Source organism: Bos indicus, chromosome 8 (assembly GCF_029378745.1).
Source record: "Bos indicus isolate NIAB-ARS_2022 breed Sahiwal x Tharparkar chromosome 8, NIAB-ARS_B.indTharparkar_mat_pri_1.0, whole genome shotgun sequence".
Lineage (NCBI taxonomy): Eukaryota > Metazoa > Chordata > Mammalia > Artiodactyla > Bovidae > Bos > Bos indicus.
Window position 1 is genome coordinate 25,345,449 of NC_091767.1, and position 25,318 is coordinate 25,370,766.

A 25,318-nucleotide genomic window follows, 5' to 3' on the forward strand; every position below is an offset into this window, starting at 1 on the left:
CATTTCATGCAAAGATGGGCTCAATAAAGGACAGAAATGTTATGGACCTAAAAGAAGCAGAAGATATTAAGAAGAGATGGCAAGAATACGTAGAAGAACTGTACAAAAAAGATCTTCACAACCCAGATAATCACGATGGTGTGATCACTCACCTAGAGCAAGACATCCTGAAATGTGAAGTCAAGTGGGCCTTAGAAAGCATCACTATGAACAAAGCTAGTGGAGGTGATGGAATTCCAGTTGAGCTATTTGAAATCCTGGAAGATGATGCTGTGAAAGTGCTGCACTCAATATGCCAGCAAATTTGGAAAACACAGCAGTGGCCACAGGACTGGAAAAGATCAGTTTTCATTCCAGTCCTAAAGAAAGGCAATGCCAAAGAATGCTCAAACTACCACACAATTGCACTCATCTCACACGCTAGTAAAGTAATGCTTAAAATTCTCCAAGCCAGGCTTCAGCGATACGTGAACCGTGAACTTCCAGATGTGCAAGCTGGATTTAGAAAAGGCAGAGGAACCAGAGATCAAATTGCCAACATCCACTGGATTGTCAAAAAACCAAGGGAGTTCCAGAAAAACATCTACTTCTGCTTTATTGACTACACCAAAGCCTTTGACTGTGTGGATCACAACAAACTGTGGAAAATTCTGAAAGAGATGGGAATACCAGACCACCTGACCTGCCTCTTGAGAAACCTGTATGCAGGTCAGGAAGCAACAGTTAGAACTGGACATGGAACAACAGACTGGTTCCAAATAGGAAAAGGAGAACGTCAAGGCTGTATATTGTCATCCTGCTTATTTAACTTATATAGAGAGTATATCATGAGAAATGCTGGGCTGGAGGAAGCACAAGCTGGGATTAAGCTGGGAGAAATATCAATAACCACAGATATGCAGATGACACCACCTTTATGGCAGAAAGTGAGAAGAACTAAACAGCCTCTTGATGAAAGTGAAAGAGGAGAGTGAAAAAGTTGGCTTAAAGCTCAACATTCAGAAGACGAAGATCATGGCATCCGGTCCCATCACTTCATGGCAAATAGATGGGAAAACAGTGGAAACAGTGTCAGACTTTATTTTTGGGGGCTCCAAAATCACTGCATATAGTGACTACAGCTGTGAAATTAAAAGACACTTACTCCTTGGAAGGAAAGTTATGACCAATCTCAGATCAGATCAGATCAGTTGCTCAGTCGTGTCCGACTCTTTGTGACTCCATGAATCGCAGCACACCAGGCCTCCCTGTCCATCACCAACTCCAGGAGTCCACCCAAACCCAGGTACATCGAGTCGGTGATGCCATCCAGCCATCTCATCCTCTGTTGTCCCCTTCTCCTCCTGCCCCCAATCCCTCCCAGCATCAGAGTCTTTTCCAATGAGTCAACTCTTTGCATGAGGTGGCCAAAGTACTGGAGTTTCAGCTTCAGCATTATTCCTTCCAAAGAAATCCCAGGGCTGATCTCCTTCAGAATGGACTGGTTGGATCTCCTTGCAGTCCAAGGGACTCTCAAGAGTCTTCTCCAACACCACAGTTCAAAAGCATCAATTCTTCAGTGCTTAGCCTTCTTCACAGTCCAACTCTCACATCCATACATGACCACAGGAAAAACCATAGTCTTGACTAGACGAGCTCAATAAAGGACAGAAATGGTATGGACCTAACAGAAGCAGAAGATATTAAGAAGAGATGGCAAGAATACACAGAAGAACTGTACAAAAAAGATTTTCATGACCCAGATAATCACAATGGTGTGATCACTGACCTAGAGCCAGACATCCTGGAGTGTGAAGTCAAGTGGGCCTTAGAAAGCATCACTAAGAACAAAGCTAGTGGAGGTGATGGAATTCCAGTTGAACTATTCCAAATCCTGAAAGATGATGGTGTGAAAGTGCTGCACTCAATATGCCAGCAAATTTGGAAAACTCAGCAGTGGCCACAGGACTGGAAAAGGTCAGTTTTCATTCCAATCCCAAAGAAAGGCAATTCCAAAGAATGCTCAAACTACCACACAATTGCACTCATCTCACATGCTAGTAAAGTAATGCTTAAAATTCTCCATGACCAACCTAGACAGCATATTAAAAAGCAGAAACATTACTTTGCCAACAAAGGTCTGTCTAGTGAAAGCTATGGTTTTTCCAGCGGTCATGTATGGATGTGAGAGTTGGACTGTAAAGAAAGCTGAACGCTAAAGAATTGATGCTTTTGAACTAAAGAAAGCTGAATGCCGAAGAATTGATGCTTTTGAACTAAAGAAAGCTGAGCACCGAAGAATTGATGCTTTTGAACTGTGGTGTTGGAGAAGACTCTTGAGAGTCCCTTGGACTACAAGGAGATCTAACCAGTCCATCCTAAAGGAGATCAGTCCTGGATATTCATTGGAAGGACTGATGTTGAGGCTGATACTCCAATACTTTGGCCACCTGATGCAAAGAGCTGACTCATTTGCAAAGACCCTGATGTTGGGAAAGATTGAGGGCAGGAGGAGAAGGGGACGACAGAGGATGAGATGGTTGATGGCATCACCAACTCAATGGACATGAGTTTGGGTAAACTCCTGGAGTTGGTGATGGACAGGTAGGCCTGGTGTGCTGCAGTCCATGGGATTGCAAACAGTTGGACATGACTAAGCGACTAAACTGAAATTAGAGGGTAGACAGGCTTCCCTGGTGGCACAGTATTAAAGAATCTGCCTATCAATGCAGGAGACGTGGGTTCGATCCCTGGGTTGGGAAGATCCCCTGGAGGAGGAAATGGTATTTACTCCAGTATTCTTGCCTGGAAATTCCATGGACAGAGGAGCCTGTCAGGCTACAGTCCATGCAGCTGCAAAGAGTCCGACTGGACTGAGCACAAGTGGCCTTTTACAGGGTAGCCCAGGAACCTAGTCAAGCTGAGCCTTCATGTAGCACGAAGTATAAAGGCTCTTGCTTTCCACCTATTTCATTTTTTAGCTTCTAAGTCTGAAAGCAATTTGGTTGCTCTTTAGAAATTCTCACAATAGCACTGTGTGGAGTTCAAGTCAGTGGTGATAGGAGACTGGGTATATAGAAAGGGCTTGATTAATAAGTAAACACATTAACAGCCAGAGATTTACAAATATGGAAAGGGTAAAAGCCAGAATAAACGTGTGGTGTCAGAAAAGAATTGGTGATACAAGAAAGGAGTCATGGGTCCAATGTATAGATAAATACAGAAATATAGGGTGAGCATGTCTGTATGCAAATCCATACTAAAATATTGTTTACTTCTGTGCACTGAGAGGGCTTGAGTGTAGTGAAGCTCCAAAAACAATAAATAGATCTGACCTTGAAATCTTCGTTCCTAAATACTATTCTCTAAGACTGGGGCAGGGAAAGTTCAAGGTGAGTCTGGAACATATTATTAGGCCAGAAAGCAATGAAGTTCTCAAAAGAATGATATGGACATGCCAACGGACATAGGAGTCATCTTAAAGGACCTAATCTGAAAAAAAATTTTTTTTACATCGAAATAGTAAAAGGATATCAATATAGCCCACTGGATATGATAGCAATCCATGAATGCATGTGGATAAACAAATAAGTGAATACACTGTAAGTTCAGTGAGAAATAAAGTATTCACTGTAGTCTCCAAGCACGCTTTCACAAAATACTCATTAAAAGGGAAAAGAGTAACTTTATGATGGAAAAGCTTGGCAGATACCACCTTAATCAAGTAACTGGAACTAATATCAGCTGTAATGGTACAGCAGGAATCATGGTCATGTGACTGGGGCAGCAAGAGATCAGCATCACTTCTGTGCTGTTCCTGCCAAAGACGCCCAACTTGAAGACAGTTGTTAAGAGAACATGAGACAAATGCCAATTGAGGACCGTATTTTATTTTATTTTTTAAATTTTATTTTATTTTAAAACTTTACATAATTGTATTATTTTTGCCAAATATCAAAATGAATCCGCCGTAATTTAAAACAACAGGCCCATAATCTTCAGAATGGTTAAGGTCATGAGAGTCAAGGGTAGCTTGAGGAACTTTTTCAGACTGAAAAAGACTTAAGAGACATGACAGCTAAAGGCAGTGTGTAATTAGGGACTGGATGCTTTCACTATTAGAGACGTTATCGGGACAACTGGCAAAACTTGAAGGAAATATACACTGGTGATGGGTATCATGTCATCAACTCACTCCTAGACGGATCAGGTAGAAAGAGTTCATTGTATTGCACTTCCAACTTTTTTCATAAAGTTGAGATTATTTCAAAATAAAAGTACGGTAATGAAAAAAGATAGAGAAGGAAATGGCAACCCACTCCAGTATTCTCGCCTGGGAAATCCCATGGACAGAAAAGCCTGGCAGGCTACAGTCTATGGGGCTGCAAAAAAGTTGGACGTGACTTAGGGACTAAACACCAATGACAAAAGAAATTGTTATACCAAATCAAGAAATGAAACACCATGGGAGAGGAGAGAGAAAAACCTGCTTTATCCACCAAGACCTTAGGGTTTAGAGCATTGGGAACTGATAAATGTGAGCATTCAAAGCAGCAAAATTATTGGTAACTCAGAAAATGAGCTTGTTCGAGTTTCATTTTATACATGTTTAATCAGATTTTAATTTTTTTAAGACTTGAGAAGAAATTATCAGCATTTGAATAAAACAAAGATACTATGTTGCAGTCTTTGAGTTGTCTTTGCTATTTAATGGTGAGAGAGGACCCATCTTCAGAAGAGAAACTAGGTGGAGAAAGGAGGGAAAATCTTTCACAAGTCATGGAAGGGGGGCTGGTGGTGGGAGGAACGGGAAGATTGGGATCAACACGTACACACTATTGATACTATACATGAAAAAGATAACTAACGAGACCCTACTATATAGCACAGGGAACTCGACTCAATGCTCTGTGGTGACCTGAATGAGAAGGAAGCCCAGAAGGCAGAGGACATGTGGAAAAGTATGTGCATGGCCGATTCACTGAGCTGTGCAGCGGAAACTAACACAACATTGTAAACAACTATAATTGAATAAAAATCAATTTAAAAAAACCCTCACACAGGAGAAAGAAGTCATGGAATAGGATGTATTTGTTGGTAGTTTTAAGATATAAAAAGTTCATACTTAAAGCTCTGTAAAGCTTAGCACACTTTGTTTCACTTTGAAAGTGAAGTGAAAGTGTTAGTCACTCAGTCATGTCCGCCTCTTTGTGAACCCATGTGACCACCAGGCTTCTCTGTCCATGGCATTCTCCAGGCAAGCATATTGGGGTGAGTTGCCATCCCATCTCCAGGGCATTTTCACTACCCAGGGATGAAACCCGGGTCTCCTGCATTGCAGGCAGATTTTTTAGCCTCTGAGCCACCAGAAAAACCCTTCGTTTTATTTTACCTCTAATTTAACTTTGTGTAATATTTTTTCTCACTGCAATCACACCATTTTAGGAATGTTTTTAGTGTGCTTAACAGATAAATATTCATCCTGTAAATATGTTATAATACTTTCATAATTAAAAAAAAGAGAGAGATAAATATTCAGCAAAGTCTCCAGGCATTCTGTATCTCACTGTTAGGCATTTCTAAACTCCTAATGATGAGTCAGTCTGAACTGTGGCTTTCAGCAAGGATCGGAGATACTGCAAAAATTCATTAAAGTCGAAAACAGCAGGATTACAAGGAGAAGAATTAAGAGGAGGTGCAGTGTTCACTGTGCTTATAGGAACACTGTAGTCATTTTCTTCTGCGCCTAATTCTTTTTCTGGGCTCAGGAAGCTGGCAGGACAACAGACACAGTCTTGTGCTGGCTTATCGCTCTTGATTCCATTTCAAAGCATCACACATTAGATACAAGAGTCCCTGCCATGCTCCAGAAGGGGCTTTGAATGAATTCTTGGTCTTACCTCCTTGGCAACAAAAGTTATAGGGAGCTCATTATTTCTGAGCAGACACTGCCACCAGAGAAATGGAGAACTCCATAATCATAATGGATTTTCACATAAAAAGATGCTTGACAGAATGATGGTTTGGGAATGAAACTTGTCTTTACCTCTCAGAGATAATGTGTTAGAGGTGAAGGATAAAAGAGAGCTTGAACTTTCAAACAGATACAGACATATGACTAGGTTATGTTTCTAGAATAAGAGTACAATTTTTGTTATCATCATTTTTTCCTTTGGCCTAACCTAGCCCCGGCCTGATCCACTTTCTAAAATGTGCTTTCATAGGCTCAGGTGGGTAGGGAACAGCAGATGGTAGACAAAATCCTTTTTAAACTGTATATGTTTTCAAAGACAGTGCAGATTTTTCTCTGTTTTCAGGAATGTTACCTGTATTCCTAGCATGGGAGGTGTCCTGGCAAAGTCTGTCTCAGGATGCTCATGAAAACACTGAAAGGAAAATAAAACTCAGCTCTACCAATGTGATCCTTATTATTGGGATTTTAAGGGTGCTGAAATACAATTCTGGCTCCCTCCCCTGCTCTCCTTTCTGCCAGCAAAGGGAGGGAGGTTTCCCAAGTGGCTAGCCCTATATTTGCCTCAGATGGGAGACCCAGTCCATAAGCTCTGTGATGGTTAAGAAATCATGAAGTTCTTGGCACATAGTGGAATTAAGCCAGTCTCCAATCCCGATTTTATTAATTTATTCTTGAACAGTTAATACATGATTCAAAATTTAAAAGTAACAAAAAGGACACCTACCCCTTTTTTGTCTCTCTTTTGGGGTAGGTGTCTGGAAAAGGTCAGTTTTCATTCCAATCTCAAAGGAAGGCAATGATAAAGAATGTTCAAACCACGTACAATTGCACTCATTTCACATGCTAGTAAGATTATGTTCAAAATCCTTCAAGCTAGGCTTCAACAATACATGAACTGAGAACTTCCAGGTGTACAAGCTGGATTTAGAAAAGGCAGAGGAACCAGAGATCAAATTACCAATGTATGCTGGATCATAGAAAAAGCAAAGGAATTCCAAAAAAATCTACTTTCGCTTCACTGACTATGCTAAAGCATTTGACTGTGTGGATCACAGGAAACTGTGAAATGGGAATACCAGATCACATTACCTGCCTCCTGAGAAACCTGTATGCAGGACAAGAAGCAACAGTTAGAAATGGACTGGTTCAAAATTGGGAAAGGAGTATGTCAAGGATGTTCTTTCAGAGCTGTTCTTTCTCCTCATCTACTTCATACTGCTATCTCACCAATCTTTCTATGTCAATGTTTTTTTGTTTGTTTGTTTGTTTGTTTTGTTTTTAAACTAGGTAAGAAGTTCCTGGATGTCAGGGGTCATCCCTCTATGCTTCTTTGCTCCTACCTAGAACCTGGTACAGGCTGAACCCTTCAACAGGGCACCTGTCTCCTGCATGATTCTCACCAGTAATTTACACTTGCAACAGCAAAAAGTTCTGATCCTATAAGGAAGAACTTGTGGCAGTTCATAGCGAAGAAGAGAATGGACTTCTTGGTTCACAGATTCAACAGGGATGTAAGGGACAGAGGCAAGGAGTGAATAAATAGTAGGATCCACTTTAGACCAAGCACTAAACTGGGCATGTTGCATATGGGATCTCATTAATTAATTTGGTGACATGGGCATTATTGCTATGATCTGGATTTAGAAAAGGCAGAGGAACCAGAGATCAAAGTACCATATAATTGCTGGATCATCAAAAAAACAAGAGAGTTCCAGAAAAACATCTACTTTTGCTTTACTGACTACGCCAAAGCCTTTGACTGTGCAGATCACAACAAACTGTGGAAAACTCTTAAAGAGATGGGAATATCCGACCACCTGACCTGCCTCCTGAGAAATCTATATGCAGGTCAAGAAGTAACAGAACTGGACATGGAACAACAGACTGGTTCCAAATCAGGAAAGGAGTACGTCAAGGCTGTATATAGTCACCTTGCTTATTTAACTTATATTCAGAGTACATCATGAGAAACGCTGGGCAGGAAGAAGCACAAGCTGGAATCAAGGTTGCTGGGAGAAATATCAATAACCTCAGATATGCAGATGATACCACCCTTATGGCAGAAAGCGAAGAAGAACTAAAGAGCCTCTTGATGAAAGTGAAAGAGGAGAAAGAAAAAGTTGGCTTAAATTCAACATTCAGAAAACTAAGATCATGGCATCTGGTCCCATCACTTCATGGCAAATAGATGGGGAAACAATGGAAACAGTGGCTGACTTTATATTTTGGGGCTCCAAAATCACTGCAGATGGTGACTGCAGCCATGAAATTAAAAGACGCTTGCTCCTTGGAAGAAAAGCTATCACCAACCTAGACAGCATACTAAAAAGCAGAGACATTACTTTGCTGACAAAGGTCCATCTAGTCAAGGCTATGGTTTTTCCAGTAGTCATGTATGGATGTGAGAGTTGTACTATAAAGAAAGCTGAGCACTGAAGAATTTGCTGCTTTTGAACTGTTGGGTTGGAGATGACTCTTGAGATACCCGTGGCGGATTCATGTTGATGTATGGCAAAACCAATACAATATTGTAAAGTTATTAACCTCCAATTAAAATAAATAAATTTATATTAAAAAAAAAAAAAAGAGAGTCCCTTGGACTGCAAGGAGATCCAACCAGTCAATCCTAAAGGAAATCAGTCTTGAATATTCACTGGAAGGACTGATGCTGAAGCTGAAACTCCAATACTTTGGCTACTTGATGTGAAGAACCAACTCATTGGAAAAGACCCTGATGCTGGGAAAGATTGAAGGTAGGAGGAGAAGGGGATGACAGAGGATGAGATTGTTGGATGGCATCATTGATGCGATGGACATGAGTTTGAGGAGGCTCTGTGAGTTGGTGATGGGCAGGGACGCCTGGCATGCTGCAGTCCATGAGGTCTCAGAGAGTCAAACACAACTGAGTGACTGAACTGAACTGACCATTAGGGTCTCCCCAAATTCATGTGTTGAAATCTTAATGCCCAATGTGATGGTATTAGGAAGTCGGACCTTTGCTTAGGGTCATATGGGTGGCACCCTCATGAACAGGATAGAGTTTTTATGAGAGACTCCACAGAGATCCCTGTGAGGATGCAACCAGAAGGTGTGGGCTATAAACCAGAGAGGGGATCTTCACCAGAACTCGACCATGCAGGCGCCACCATCCTAAACTTTCAGATTCCAGAAATGTGAGAAATAAATTTCTGCTGTTTATAAGCTACCCCTCTGTGGCATTTGTTACAGCAGCCCAAACAGACTGAGACAGTTATTTATAAAGGAGGAAGCAGATGCTAAGGATTTGAAAATGGGTCTTTCGGTTGAGGCACCCTCTCCTTTGCTCTACAAAGTGTTCTGGGAACCAGGGTAGGGGGTCTTCGGTCCTGATGCTGCCTCCCTTTGTGCCGTGTTCCCCGGGGTCCTGAGACTGCTGTAAAACTGCCTCCAGACACAAGGTGGCACAGAACCAGCATGGATATTTTCAAGAGCCGGTTCAGGGTTGAGGAAGAATTTATTAGGGAAAGTGTAGAGTTCCTCATTTTCCCACTGATGGACTTTCAATACCTGTCTATTTCAGGGGCATCCAGCTCATTCAAGCGATTCTTGTTAAACATGGTGAGGAGGGCAGATGGGCCTGGGAATGGTGTCCTGGTGCCAGGAAAGGGCAGGGGTGAGGGTGAGGGAGTATTTCAAGGTCCCCATTTCCTGACTGTTTGGAGTCTTAAACTAAGACCATGCCTGAATGCTTGCTGTGGCTTGGAACAGTGGCTAGGCAGGGGGATTTACTGCCTTGCTTCTTGTGTCCAACTATTTTAAGGGTCACTTATGCTCTGGTGTCTTTTTAAATTTATGGATGTTCACTCCAGTCCAAAGAACTGCTCCACTCCTTCCTGCGGCTTCCTCATAAATGCCCTCTGAAATACTGATTTAGTTTTACACTATATGTGATATAGCACTTCCTGCACTTCCTATGGGGCCCTGTTTTCCTCTTTGGGTTTTATTAAAGAGAAAAAACACAAGAGTACATAAACATGTGCCATAAACAACCACAAAATGCTGACCCTTTTTCTTAATAGCAAAGCATATTCTCTTTGTGGGCAAAGCTATAGGAATTGAAAAGCATTTTCCGTGTGACATAAAACCTCAGGCTTCCAGTACAAATGAGGAAACAGATGCCAACTTACGTCTCTTTGAAAAAGGTCAGGGTAAGTTCTTTTTTCCCTTTTCTCATCAAGTATGCTACCCTTCTCCTCCATGTTTTTCTTTTTTCTTGGTCTTTCCTCTACATCACTTTCCTTGCCACACCTGCAATTTATGCTGGGGTGTGGCCCCCCACTGTGGATTAATTTTTACCTAACCTTTGACCATCAGAATTTGCTGTTCCCACAACTATCTATAGAGAGGAAGTAGTGATGATCTTAGTCTTCCGAACTATCACATGGAAAGTGCTTTCCCAACAGATGTGGCCTAGGGTACTTGCTGACTCTTGCCATGTGAATTTCCTCATAACTGGGTTCAGGAAGTGCCCGATCCAGTCTCTACCAGAAGAATCAGGAAGTGCACAGGGTGGGGTGAGGGTGGAAGTCTGTGGAACAGATAATAAAGCTATGGTTATAATAGAAATGAGAGATGGAAATGACTCAAGAGGACATCAAGCCAAGGCTCTGCTACCTTAGCCCTGTTTCAAATCGCCTGAGAATATCTATGCAGCTCTTTCTTCTCCCCCAGACCTAGAATCTAACTGGTAGACATGACACGGGTGAGAAATACCTTTAATAATTCAAGGTATGGGACTTCCCTGCCAATGCAGGGGACTTGGGTTTGATCCCTGGTCTGGGAAGATTCCACATGCCTTGGAACAACTAAGCCTGTGCGCCACAACTGCTGAGTCCGGATGCCCTAGAGCCTGTGCTCTGCAGCGAGAAGCCACCACAATGAGAAGCCCGTGCACACAACTAGAGGGTAACCCCTGCTTGCAGCGACTGGAGAAAAGTCCATGCAGAGTAACAGAGACCCAGCACAGCCATACGTAAGTGAATAAGCAATTCTTTAGAAAAAAATCCAGTGTATGAGTAGGTTAAGATTCTCATCAGTGACCCCACTCCAGTACTCTTGCCTGGAAAATCCCATGGATGGAGGGGCCTGGTGGGCTGCAGTCCATGGGGTCGCTGAGAGTCGGACACGACTGAGTGACTTCCCTTTCACTTTTCACTTTCACGCATTGGAGAAGGAAATGGCAACCCACTCCAGTGTCCTTGCCTGGAGAATCCCAGGGACGGGGGAGCCTGGTGGGCTGCCATCTATGGGGTTGCACAGAGTCGGACACGACTGTAGTGACTTAGCAGTAGCAGCAGTGATCTATAGCAGGTGTCAACAAACCCTAGCCTGAATGCCAAGTCCAGCCCTGTTTCTGTAAATGAAGTTTTACTAGTCCACGGGCACTCTATTTGTTTCCTTACTGTCTATGCTGCTGTTCTCTACAAGGGCAGACTTGCGTTCTCTGCAACACACACGGCCCTCAACACATAGAGAGTTTCTTATCTGGCCCTTTACCAGAAGAATCTGCCCAACCTTGCTCTAGAGCAGGTGCCTCAGGAGGCAGGCAGGGAGAGGTCACACAGGCTGGTTTGCTACAGAGAGGCTGCACAGAAGGGCTTGACTGTTCCTTGAAGTCTTCTAGGATTTAGCTAGAGAAGAAAGGGCACAGGAGATAGTATTCCAGGCCAGGAAGGCTCACGACCACAGCAATTACTAGGGAAAAGTTTTCCTGGAATAGAGGGACTCTCGTCAGCTCTCTGTATCCACAGTGGAATGGTTGCAGGATCCCCCTAAACCACCGTCCACAAGGCTCCAGTTCCTTAGATAAAATGGAATAGTACAGTCAGCCATCCATGTCTTGGATTCCCCATCTAGGGAGTCAACCAACTGCAGATGGGAATTTTGATCTGTGGTTGGTTGAATCTGTGGGTGTGAAACCAGCGAATAGGACCAATGATATATTTATCAAAAGAAAAAGTGGATCCAGTGAAGTTCAAACCTGTGTTGTTCAAAGGTCAACTATATTTGAGATAGGAATAAGATGGAAGGATGGATATAGAGGCTAAGTCTGAATAGCACAATGCCTTGAATGCTAGGATAAAATATTCTAATTGATGAAACATACCATTTCCCCATACCAGCCTCTTCCATGGGTGAAAGAGGGTCAAGAAGTGACTTTTAAATTCCATTCACGCTCTGAGAATCCATTTTTAAAAGCACTGATGCCTAACTCCACCCCCAGAAATTTTGTCAAAATTGGTCTCAGGTGGAACTTTACTTTTATACTTCCCAGGTGTCTCTATTGTGTGGTTGAGAACCCCTCCCTCGATGGAGGAAATGGCCAGGCACGTGCCTGCAGAAGCCCAGCTCAGGGCCAGGTAGATGGAGCAGGTGGACAACACATGTATGTCAAATTAAGCCAGTAATAATGGCTTGTAGCAGGGCCAGCCTGATAAGCCCAGGTTTTACTAGAGTCAGTGCTATAACATTCAGTTGGCCACATGGTTGCCAATAAAAGAAAACACTTCTGCCCGCCCTTGCCTAATCCTGGAAAAGCCTATGGTGCTTGATGCAATATTGAGTCTGTTTATAAATTTGGGCATTTATAGATGTTTCTCTCTCTGTTACTTTAATGTGAATATTTACAAGGCCTTACACAATTTTCCCTTGACCTTGGTGCCTCTGATCTCTCTCTACCCACAACCCTGATGACTGTGCTCCTGCCACCTCTCACCAGCCTCCTTGTTGCTCCTGAGCACATGTGCCTGTCTCAAGGACCCCAAGCTCGCTCTTTCCCTGTGTGGTACGCTCTCGTCTCTTTTCCTCCAGACATACACAAGGCTCATAGTTCATATTCAAGTCTCTGCTCAAGGATAACTGTTTCAGTGAGTCCTCTCCCAACCACCTATTTTAATACTGTATCCTCTTCCCCATACAGGCACTATCCATCCTTCCTCCCCTGCTTTTATTTTTTCCTTATGGCACTTACCACCTTCTAACATACTATGCCATTCACTTCGTTCTGTTTATTTTCTGTTTCCCCTACCGTAATGTAAGAAGTATGAGAGAAAGGATTTTTATCAATTTTGTTCTCTGCTGCGTCCCCAGAGTGTCTTCAACGGTGCCCGGAACACAGAAGGAACTCAGTAAGTACATGTTCATTACTACAGTGCTTGGAATGCTCATTCTTCAGGGCTGAGTTTATAAAGTTCTCTGTTAAGCCTTTTCAATTTCCCCTTTCCCAAATTAGACCTCCCTTCTCACTTCCCTCGGATTTCTTCTGCAACTCTTGAAAGTTTTTCTATCTTGCCTCCTACTTCTGAGCTCCTCCAAGGCTGGGAGGAGGCAGAGGACCTAGCATCGATGGAGGCTGGACTGATAACTGTTAAGGAAATGAATCAGGATTCAGCAACAGAAGCTTTGGACCATCCACTTTCTGCAGCTCTACGCCTATGTAGTTCGCCATTTCATTTGAACATTTGACTTGAATGGTTTGAAAGGAGTCCTCACCACATAGGAGTTACATGAGTTGCAGTGAGAAAAGCCTAAAGAATCAGATGCTTGAGAATCTATTGGTTGTATGGATTATCTTTCCTTTCCCTCGATAATCTATTGACCAAGTCCTGTCCATGTTACTTCCTACACATCCTTGACTTCACTTACTCTTCCTGTTCTCTCCAGCTCTCTAGTCTCAGTCATGGCAATCTCTTACTTACAAAACTGTAACCACTTCTTAAGTGGTATGGTGTACTCCATCTAGTGTCTTCTCCCAGAATTCACCCTCCACACAGCGGCCAGAACAAGCTTTCAGAAACACAAATCAGAGGATGTCTCTCTCTAGCTTTTAAACCATTCAGAGACTTCCCATCACATTTGGAGCAAAGTGTGAACGTTTTGCTGAGACAGGCTGGGATCTGGGAGTCTTTGCTGCAGGGCTCTAATGCTTGCACCTGGACAAACCTCTCCTTCAGCAGCAAAATATAAAGAAACTGTATGGGACTAAAAATAACTACATACATGCAGCAGTTAGAGCAAATTCTCAACAAAAGATACAAAGAGACCACAAAACCCATATCTGCCACTTCTAAAGAGCCTGGAGCAAAAACGGTGTTGGGAGCAAAAGCAGGGTACTGAGCGTGCCCTCTGCACTCACCACCACCAGAGGGATGGGCAAAACACGAAAGCTACCTCTCCAGCCCAACACCTGGACATACTCCTACCTTCCCCCCATGCAAGGAACCAGCTCACTCCCCCTCAGCAAGTGAGCAAACAAGGGAACCTGTTGTTCTTGCTCCCTCCTGTGGCAGCAGGGGTCCCAATAAAGCCCTGCCCGAATTTCTTCTCTGGCCTCTAGTCAATTTCTATTGATCGGGGAAGGCCAGGAACCCTGGTTGGTATCATTACCGTGGCTTAGAGCATCCTCTTCAGACTCATCTCAGGCCACTCTCTGCTTAGTTATTCCTGTTTATGCTAAGTCACTCTAGTCGTGTCAGACTCTTTGTAACCCCATGGACTACAGCCCACCAGACTCCTCTGTCCATGGGATTCTCCAGGCAAGAATACTGGAGTGGGTTATCATGCCCTCCTCCAGGGGATCGTCCCAACCCAGGGACCAAACCCGTGTCTCTTACATGTCCTGCATTGGCAGGTGAGTTCTTTACCACTAGTGCCACCTAGGAAAGTGAAAGTGAAAGTCGCTCAGTCATGTCTGACTCTTTGTGACCCCATGGACTATACAGTCCGTGGAATTCTCCAGGCCAGAATATTGGAGTGGGTAGACTTTCCCTTCTCCAGGGGATCTTCCCAGCCCAGGGATCAAACTCAGGTCTCCCGCATTGCAGGTGGATTCTTTACCAGCTGAGCCACAAGGGAAGCCGAAGAATACTGGAGTGGGTAGCCTATCCGTTCTCCAGAAGATCTTCCTGACCCAGGAATCAAACCAGGGTCTACTGCATTGCAGGCAGATTCTTTTCCAACTGAGATATCAGGGAAGAACCTAGTTATTCCTGTAACAGTTCCTCAAATGCTTTTGGTTTTATTGCTTCAAAACCTCTGCTGGTTACTCTGCCTGGAATGCTCTGGAATTCCTTTGTCTGAAATGCCCTTTCTTCACTTGGACAACTTCCACCAACTCTCCCAAACTCAGCCCAAATATCCCCTCCTCAGAGAAACCTTGTCTACAGCTCAGACCAGGGGTGCTATCCTGTCACAGGCCCCACAAAGTGCCCAGTTCTTCCCTCTTTTATCATAGTTTTCTTAACTTGAATTACTGTCTTCACCACTAGAATTCAAACTAACACATAACATGCTCTCAACAAATACTGAATGAATGAGTTAAGTACATCTATCTGTGAGATACTGTCTTCTTTAGGCCCTGAATTACTTTCTTCTTGGTAAATCACAAGACATGAGAAAAGGCTTGTGTAGAGTGGCTCTCTGTGGGGCTGGCATGACATGACTTCCAGCAGAGATGCCATAGGAGTCTCTCTGACTGGGCATTGGAGCTTACTCGTTCACAAAGGACCAAACCTTATGTATAAGAAATTCTAACAGGTTCCCAGGACCTAAAGAAGGTATGAGCAAAGGTATGAACCGCTGTTCTTAAGCCACGTAAAACATATGTTGTTATTGTGTCACTGGAGGCATCTAATTCAGACAAAAATCCCGGGACTTTATAATAAAAGTCTCTCTCTTTTTGGGCCCTCCTGAAGAAGTCGACTCCTGTAAGTTATGTTTCTTTTCTGTAAAACTATAAAATCAAACTTTTAGAAGAAAATACCTTGAGACCTTGGAGTAGGTAAATATTTTTAAATATAACACCAAAAGAACCATCTATAAAAGAAAAATACTAAGCTGAACTTCATCAAAATTTAAATCTTCTTTCCTTTGAAAGACACTAAAAGACTGAAAAGACAGCCATGGACAGAAATCATATTTCTGATAAAAGACACATATCCAATATATAAGAAGAGCTCTCAATACTCAATAATAGTTAAATAAAAAAAAACTCAAAAAAAAAACCAGGGCAAAATTAAAGAGACATTTTACCTAAGAAGAAATCAGGATGGCAAATATGCACATAAAAAGCTCAATACTATCAGTCATCAGGAAAAGACAAATTAAAACTACAAGAAGAAACTACTATACACTTAGTAGAATGTCTAAAATTAAAATGGCCAAGTATACTGTCTGCCTGCAATGTAGGAGACCTGGGTTTGATCCCTGGGTCGGGAAGATCCCCTGGAGAAGGGAATGGCTACCCACTCCAGTATTCTTGCTTGGAGAAGTCCATGGACAGAGGAGCCTGGCAGGCTATATAGTCCATGGGGTTGTGAAGAGTCAGACAGAACTGAGTGACTCTCACATACTGTGTGTAGGTGAGGATGTGGAGAACTGGAACCATCATACACCTCTGATACCAATGTAAAGTAGGCAACCACTCTGGAAAACAGTGTGGCTATTTCTTAAAATGTTAAACTTAACTGACTATTAAAATAACACAGCCATTTTACTCTCAAGTATTTAATCAAGAGAAATGAAAGCATGTGTCCATACAAAGACTAGCCCTTTAATACATTTAGCAGCTTCATTTGTAATACCCAGAAATGGGAAATTACCATTCTCCTCCCACAGATGAGTGGTTGAACAAGCTGCAGTGCATTTGTACAATGGTAGCTAATCAACAATAGAAGGAAATGTGCTATTGATGTAAGTTACAATGTGGGTGAATGTCCAGATAATTTTCCTGAGTGAAAGAAGCCAAATTCCCTACAGTATGATTCCTTTTTATTTTTTTTTAAATAACAATATAATCTATACTGATAGCAGATGAGTAGTGATTTGGGGTCGGGTAGGGGTGTGAAGGAACAGTTACAAAGGGGCACAAGGTAACTTTAGAGAATGATGAATATGATCATTATGTTGCTTTTGGTGATGGCTTCATAGGTGCATCCATATATCAAAACATCAAATTTTTGACTTTATATATGTATCACTTATTATATGTCAATGATCTCTCAAAAAGGCTATAAAGAACTTATATGTCACACCCCAATATTCATAGCATTATTATTTACAATTGACAAGACATGGAAGCAACCTAAGTGTCCCTCAACAGATGAATGGATAAAGAAAATGATGTATGTCTATACAATGGAATATTAGCCAGCCACAAAGAAGAATGCATTTTTGCCATTTGCAACAACATGTATGGGCCTGGAGGACACTATGCTTAGTGAAATGGGTCAAAGACAAATACTGTATGTTATCTCTTACAAACATGAATATAATAAAACAGACTCACAGATACAAAGAACAAACTAGTGGTTACCAATGGGGAGAGAGTGCAGGGGAGGGACAAGACAGGAGTAGGGGATGATAGGTGGCACTAGTGGTAAAGAACCCGCCTTCCAGTGCAGGGGACAAAAGAGACCTGCGTTCATCCCTGGGTTTGGAAGATCCCCTGGGGGAGGAAATAGCAACCTATTTCAGTATTCTTGCCTGGAGAAATCTTTCCAGGCAAAGATTCTTGCCTGGAAAATTCCATGGACTGAGGAACCTGGTGGGCTACAATCCACGGAGTTGCAAAGAGTCGGACACAACTGAGCAACTTCACATACACATGTATCCCCTGGAGAAGGAAATAGCAACCCACTCCAGTATTCTTGCCTGGAGAATCCCATGGATAGAAGAGTCTGCCAGGCTACAATTCAGGGGGTCTCAGGAGTCAGATACAACTTAGCGACTAAACCACCACCAGGGGATTAAGAGTTACAAATTACTATGTATAAATACCATTAAGTGAAATATGTTACGAGTAGTACTTAGAGTACAGTTTCACTTTAGATAAAACTAATGTATATATTCATGACTAGGAAAAAGATACTTGTGTTGGTTACTTCTGGGCTAGGTAATTATAGATGATGCTCATTTTCTTCTTTTTTCTTCTATTTTTTAATTGCTCTACAATGAAGATGTATCACAGTTATAATAAAAACTCCAACAAAAGTTAGTTTTCAAAAAATATCAATGCTAATGCCCTATAAATGATACTGTGAGGAATAATTAGTCTTGGGCCTTAGTGGCCAAAAAATTTTAACAGAATGCTGCAAAAGGGTTTAGGTGCTGTGGGGAGGCCTGAGACGCTGTTGCTCTGAAAATGGAACCCTGTGGCCTACTGCTTGGGTCTGGACCACCTCAGGGGTGGCTGGGGTGCTGGCCTTGCCTCCCACAGCAGCTGGTGCTTTAGGCCTCCCTGCACAAAGAACAGCTGGAAAACGAGGACAAAAAAATTAGCATCTGCCTCGCCTGGGACAAGGAATTCAGTTAGACTGGGTCAACTCTGCTCGGCCGAGCCTCCGCTGGACATTTTCCACATCTGGGTCAGACAGCAAAGAGTGTGAGGGTGGCGAGGGACCCACTCATCTGAAGACTTCATTTACAGCTATAGAAAGTGAGGCTCAAATGAGCCCACGGCCACTCAAACGACATTCCTTCTTGAAAGCTGTAACAGTGGCTTGAAGTGAAATCAATGCTGTACTATCTGAAAACCAAAACAGCCATTTCTGGAGTGGACTAACCCTCTGGGAATCTTAACACTCAAACTGTTATGGAGAAGAGTTGATGCTGACATATGGCTTTAAAACCCTCAAATCTCCCTTCTTCCCTTCCTCTCATGAAAACACAAGAATCCAGCCCAAGAGTTACTGTCCCTGAGTCACAGAACCATGGAGTTCTTTGAAACTGTTGCAGCAGATTGTATTTGGGAGAAATACATACACATGAATCTCCACATTCACTGGCTACGATGGGGTTAGCAAATGCTTTTATCCTATATATCAATCGCCACATGCTTGGTTGGAATGTTAAAACGAATTCCAAGGCAGAGCCTGAACTGAGTGAGTGTCATGATTGATTAGGGGTGTCTTGGCTGTGGAAGGGGTGATTAACAAATATCTTTACCACTTATTTCCATCCTGATCTAGAAAATTTGTTACCCTCAACCTAGTGTTTCTTCATTAAATCTCTCCCACTATTGATTACTCACTCTTACAAAATGTCAGATTAATTATTTCAAATATTACTTTACATCATCTTCTTACTTAAAAAAATCTCTAAAGATCTCTCATTTCTTACATAGAAAATTTACCCCCCTATATCTGATAATTAAACTGTTAGTAGCTCAGTTGTGTCTGAATCTTTGCGACCCCATGGACTGTGGCCCACCAGGCTCCTCTGTCCATGGAATTCTCCAGGCAAGAATACTGCAGTGAGTTACCATTCCCTTCTCCAGGGGATCTTCCCAACTCAGGATCAAACCTGGGTCTCCTGCATCACAGGCAGATTCTTTACCATCTGAGCCACCAGGGAAGCCCCTAATAATTAAGGTTCTCCATAATTTGATGCTATGTATAACTCTGAGCAACCCTTCACAGAATATCCTCTCTGGCCTCTGGCTTGTTTCCTATATCCAGAATACACACTTTGGTCAGAAAGAGCCACCAACAGGAGCTAGGGATGGGAGCTAGATCAAAGGGGAACATATGGGCAAACAGATCATGCTGAGTCACTAGCCAGGGAGGCCTACGACGGACGGGAGGCTGTTAGAACGCTTGTGGTAAGGGTTGGAGTCACACCTGTATGGACAAGCTCTGGCTGAGGCTTGCTCCCTGTGAAGGCCTAGTTTCTATCCCAGTTGAGCTGCCTTAAAGCAGTGGGGTCTTACAGCTGTTCCTGAACAGACACCTGATGCACATCCCACACACTTTAATCTCTGGGTTCATGGCATCTTCCTCACCTCAGGGCCTGTTTTCTTCCCTTTGTGTCTATTTGAATCCCCACCCCCATCCTTCAGTGCTCAGCATCAAAACAGAACAATGAGGCTCTGGCCTGTCTCCAGCGACCTGTTTCTTAGGTCCTGATACCTGACACCATTCCCTGACTCATCTCCACAATTCCACGTGGCTCTCTCCTAGTTCCATGGTATTCCCAAGTCCATATTGCTTATATGGACTTGATTGCATTCAGGGACTTTATGGATACTGCCTCTGAGATCTATTCAGGTGGAGTGGTCTGAATGTGAACGAGGAGGTGTCTCTTAACCATTAGATTTAAATACCAGTCTAAGGTAACAAAGCACCATAAACTAGGAATGGAATTCAGCAGCTTAAAGCACAATAAATTCTTATTGCCCATGGCTAAAATGACACAAAATATTATTCCAGAATAAGGGAGAAAGAAAGTAAAGCTATCATGGAAAAATATGAGGTTAACTTTTCCAGCATGCTTAATGGCACCTGAGTAATCCAAGAGTTATTGAACTTGAAAATAAGCAATTGCTGCACACTCCGCTAATGACTGGGCAATGATAGTAAGTTATGACACTCTCTCATGGTGATGAACCTAAAATAAAAGTTTACAATGCACACATTTAATCTGGAATAAATTTATCATTCATAATGCCAAAATTAAAAAAAAGAAGCAGGTTTAAATGCCTATGAATTCTGATCAAAGTGACGTGGAAAAAACTCAATACCAAGTTTGTTATGAGAAACAGAATAGGGCTACTCATTACCATATCTATGTTTTAGTTTTATCCAGATCAGAAACAGAAAAACCAGAAGCTTTTGCCATCTGCCTGTATGCATTCTTTGCTAATTTTAGATGTTAACAAAAAACTAAAGGTAATCTTTCTGTGCTATAACCCTAAAGATACCAAGCCTTGTGGCCATGCTGATAAGTTATGATCAATATTATTGAGAAACCACTGGCTTCCTATCCCCTGTTAGCTGGCACAGAGAAGAGTAGAGGAAATTTCAACACTGAGTCAAGGGAAGAATTCTAGCTGCCATGACCAACATCTGGGGCCAAATACAGTTAGCATGAAGACTTTTTCCATTCTGTAGGCCTATTTTTCCCAGGCCTTTGAAGACAAAAGAATTCTTTTCCATCTTGACCATATCTAGGGGTCATTCTGGGGGTGGAGGTTGCTCTGGCATCCCCATGGCTCTGGAGTGAGGGGTCCAGAACATGGATGCCCTAGAGCAAGTTTCTGCTACAAGAAGGTGTCAGCCTCATGGGCTATAACTGGGTGTAGGCTCCCAATGACAGATGACAGGGAAGGTGCCCCTGGTGGAGCTACTGAAACACTTGCCTTGAGGAGTCTTTCTGGCTTGTTTTTAGGCCCTACCTACAAAACGAGGTTTATATAGATTGCCTGGATTAAGGCAGGTACTGATACTGCCATTTTCTCATTGAAAGCTGGTTATAGCTCTGTTGAGGTAAGAAGAGGTCATGGAGGAGCACTGGGATACAGCCGGTGATGGGGAGAAGAGATGCAGGAGCTGTTTTTCACTGCTGTGTCTGTTCTCTAAGTCCAGCACCATCAGTCTGACTGAGAGGATCTGGACTGTGGCACCAGCCCAAGAGGATTCAGAGAGGAGCCCTTTCGGACTCTGGCCAGGCTCAGGTCCAAACTAAGAACTGAATTCACCTCATATGGAAAGTCAGCCAAGTTTCCACTGGTAAATCTGGATTCTGTACACAATTTAGTTATTTCCTGTTGGCCACCCCCCACTGCTGCCTCCCTCCCACCTGCAAGCAGTCACCCATCCATAAATCCTGTCCAGCCCTGGATTTCTGCCCAGTGTTCCAGAGGGTTGGACTCACCAAGGAGAGCAGAATTCCCAGGATCCAGGACCAGCTGTGTTCCCAGTGGAGACGTCAGCACCGAAGGAAGGTTCAGTCCAGTGGCTGAGAGCAGGGCCCTGATGTCGTCCAACTGTGTGGGGACGTGGGGGGGCTCTGTGAGAAGGAGGATGGGGCATCAGGCAGGTTAAAGCATAAAGGCTGTGCTAAGGGGACAGGGAGAGGCAGCCATGCATGGAAGTGTGTCCATGTGTAAGGCAGGTGTTACTATTTTTACCTCTAACATCACTTTGCCTAGAGAGAAGGTGTTCCCATCAAGGTGAGTCTGAATTTCAAACATAATACTTGATGTCCGAAACTGTACAGTCAGTGATAAGAATCAGGCATGTTGATTTCTGGAGTTCCTTCCTTACTGTATACCACTTTCTACCACAGGTGCTCTATAAACATAGCTAATTGAAAGTATATTATAAAGACACTTTGAAAAAGCCAAAGCTTCTTCAGAACTACATGCCAAGTCCTGTGCTAAAATAATTTTCATTCCTTGTTTCATTTAACTCTTAAAACGACCTTTAGAGGGAGGAACTTTGTTATTGTCCCCACAGGCAGGGATAAGTCACAGGAATTTCTTATTTCTAAAGATCTTGTGAGTGGCTTTTTTCTGGGAAGGAAGGGGTACAGTTGTGAGGCTAGGGGTTCACTTTGTGATCTGGATTTTTTATGTCTAAGTAAGACCAGAGAAGCAGTTCAGGGATGATGTGTTAGTCAAAATCTTGTAATGAGTCAAGGCTGATGTAACCAGGAATTAGTTAACCAGAGCTAAAAGTGACAGAAAGGGAAGCACGGTGGCTTGCTTATTAATTTCCTTGAGCAAATAAAGAGGCAAGCAGCTGCTGAACACAGTGGTAGGATGATCCCAGATTCTGCTGAGAAAGAAGCAGGACTCTGCTCCCCGCTCTTCCCGAGTCTCCTGGCGCACTGCAATTCACACTCCAACGCCAACTCCCACCTTTTTCTCTAGAGCACTTGTTGGAGTGGAAGGAGAAGCAGAAAGGTTGTCCTTGTAATTGATGGCCATTTCAGCAGCGTTCAGAGAGGGCCTGCTGTGTGCTTGTCACCGTGTTCAGTACTTGTTAGAAATGGTAAATAAGGAAGTCACAGTGGGGCCTGGATCCACTTCAGCAACACGCCTTCTGTCTACTCTGCCTTTGACTGCAAAGACCATCACGTACAGAAAGCAGTGATAAGCTTACATATTTATATATAAAAATTCAATATTATAAAGACATTATATATAGTCTATATAATTTGAAAATATTCTTTATGTAGTATAGGGTAAAAACATCGTGGTTGGATTCAGAAACTCAATTTGAGCCATGGCTCTTTCATTCACTAACTTGGGCAAGTCACAATCCCTCTAAGCTTTAGTTTCTTCATCTAAAAATGATTTTTTAAAAAGTCAACCCTCATCATTTCCAAGGTCTCTTTCTACTTTGATATACCATGGTTTTAGGAATTGATACTGATAGTTTTTTCAAAGTTAGACTCTCTTTCTCTCATCCTTTTTAATATTCTTTCTCTCATCCTTTTTAATATTCTTTCAAATATATTGAAATTGAATACTGAGGGAAATGGAGTTCCCCCAATAATACAGAAATGGAGTATTCCTTCAAGAGTATTATAATTTAAGAAGGCTTTGCTTATTTATTAATAGCCAAAAGGAGAGGTTATGGCCCATCTTTATTTTTTTTAATTTTATTTTATTTTTAAACTTTACAATATTGTATTGGTTTTGCCAAATATCGAAATGAATCCACCACAGGTATACCTGTGTTCCCCATCCTGAACCCTCCTCCCTCCTCCCTCCCCATACCATCCCTCTGGTTGTCCAAGTGCACCAGCCCCAAACATCCAGTATCGTGCATCTTTAAACCCATTGATCTTTCTGGGCCAAATGTCAGCCCTTCCTAATGTCCTTACAGCTTCCGTCATAGTTTACTTCTTCAGGGAATGTCCAGCTAATCTTTTGAGGGAAACTGTCAATTCCCCAAGGACAGAAGTCACCTCTTGTGTTTATCCTAAAGCTCCACATGGGACTGAGTGGAAGCACTTAATGAACAGCCATTCAGTGGCTATATGAACCTATGGATGAAAGTCGGCCTCATGACAATTCAGTCCTCCACAATACAGGTTAAGTCATGGGCCTCATGAAACCTCAGCTTCACACATGAAATCCCTCATTTAAACATTATGCCACATTTGGGGCTGATTAAAAAAAAAAGAGAAATACTACTCCTATGTCCATAAAGTACCAAACATAATAGGAAATACCATTCCTATGTCCATAAAAACTAACAAACTTTGATGAATAAACAGGACTTCTAATTGAGGAAATTAAGAATCTAGTGTTTTTTTTTTCCATCCAGTTTGATTAAAATGGGAAGACTTCATGCTCTTCAAACTCCACATTCCCGGTTACACTGAATTAGCATTGGAATGCTGCAGCTTTGGCTCCCAGAGCATACACACTTCATAGGCAGAGCTACATTAGCAGCCATGCTTCCTACACGTTCATCTCTGTTAGCAGAGGTGATCAGGAAGGTTACTAGAGAGGAAATCCCCACAGTAAGCACCATAACTCAGTGTGGGGCAACAGTCTGGGGCTCCAGGCTCCAGACGAGCAGCTCAGCCAGAAGAAACCCAACACAAAACAAATGACATCCTCCACGGAGCTGATTTTCTGCGGCTTCCTAATATGACTGGAGGTTTATGCAGCCACTGTTGAGATGAAGACCCACGTGGGTCTCTGTGAAATCTGAGTGGGCAGGGGTAGACTCTATGCTTTGCTATATCATCATTGGGGTGTGAAAATATGAGTAAAGTTTATTTACTTTCCCCTGTGGAAGGCCGTAATATATGTATGTGCGGTATGTAATTATTCATATTTCTCATCTCCCCCCACCCCCGCCCCAAGAATGATGGCTCTCTCTTAGTGAGATAATTAGCATACATGCTCTAATAATTGCCTTTTTTTAAAAGTTTTTTTGATGTGGACCATTTTTAAAGTCTTTCTTGAATTTGTTACAATATTGCTTCTGTTTTACACCTCGGTTTTCTGATTGCAAGGCATGTGGGATCTTAGGTCCCCGACCAGGGATCGAACCTGCACCCTCTGCACTGGAAGGTGAAGTCCTAAGCACTGGGCCATAAGGGAAGTCCCCTCTAATAACTGCCTCAAAAAAAAAAAAAAGACAAAAACAAGCTTCTTTATCCCCCTTGACCAATGCCCAGACTCTGCTGGGAAGAGAAGCAGAGAGTCTGAATCTCGGTATAGATGCAACATGACTGAGTCCAGCCCTGGGCATCACTGAGTGCTGGATGGTGTCCTGGCAATTGCTATTATTTTTAAATAACTATTTTATGCCAGGAACTGTGTTAGACTCTTTAATCAAGGGTTCTTGTGTCTGGTGGTGCTACTGTCTGAATGTTTGTGTCCCCCAAATTCATATGTTGAAATCCTAATCCCTTCAAGGTAATGATAAGAGGAGGTGGGGCCTTTGGGAGATGATTATGTCAGGAAGGCGGAGCCCTCATGATTGACATTAGGATCCCTATAACAGAGACCCCTGAGAGCTAGCTTGTCCCTTCTGCTATACGAGGGTGCAGTAAGAAGCCACCATTCTGCTGCCATGGAGAGGG

General features: G+C 42.7%; 1 protein-coding gene across 4 annotated transcripts in view; it reads right to left on the reverse strand.

Annotated features, from left to right (window-relative positions):
- Positions 1 to 25,318, reverse strand: part of ADAMTSL1 (ADAMTS like 1) — a 1,120,558-nt gene that overhangs the window by 73,044 nt on the left and 1,022,196 nt on the right. For all 4 annotated transcript variants that reach the window (XM_070794493.1, XM_070794491.1, XM_070794494.1 and 1 more), the window contains one exon: positions 21,641 to 21,775. In XM_070794493.1, the coding sequence (XP_070650594.1) occupies positions 21,641 to 21,775 (135 nt within the window). The remainder of the gene's footprint in view (positions 1 to 21,640; positions 21,776 to 25,318) is intronic.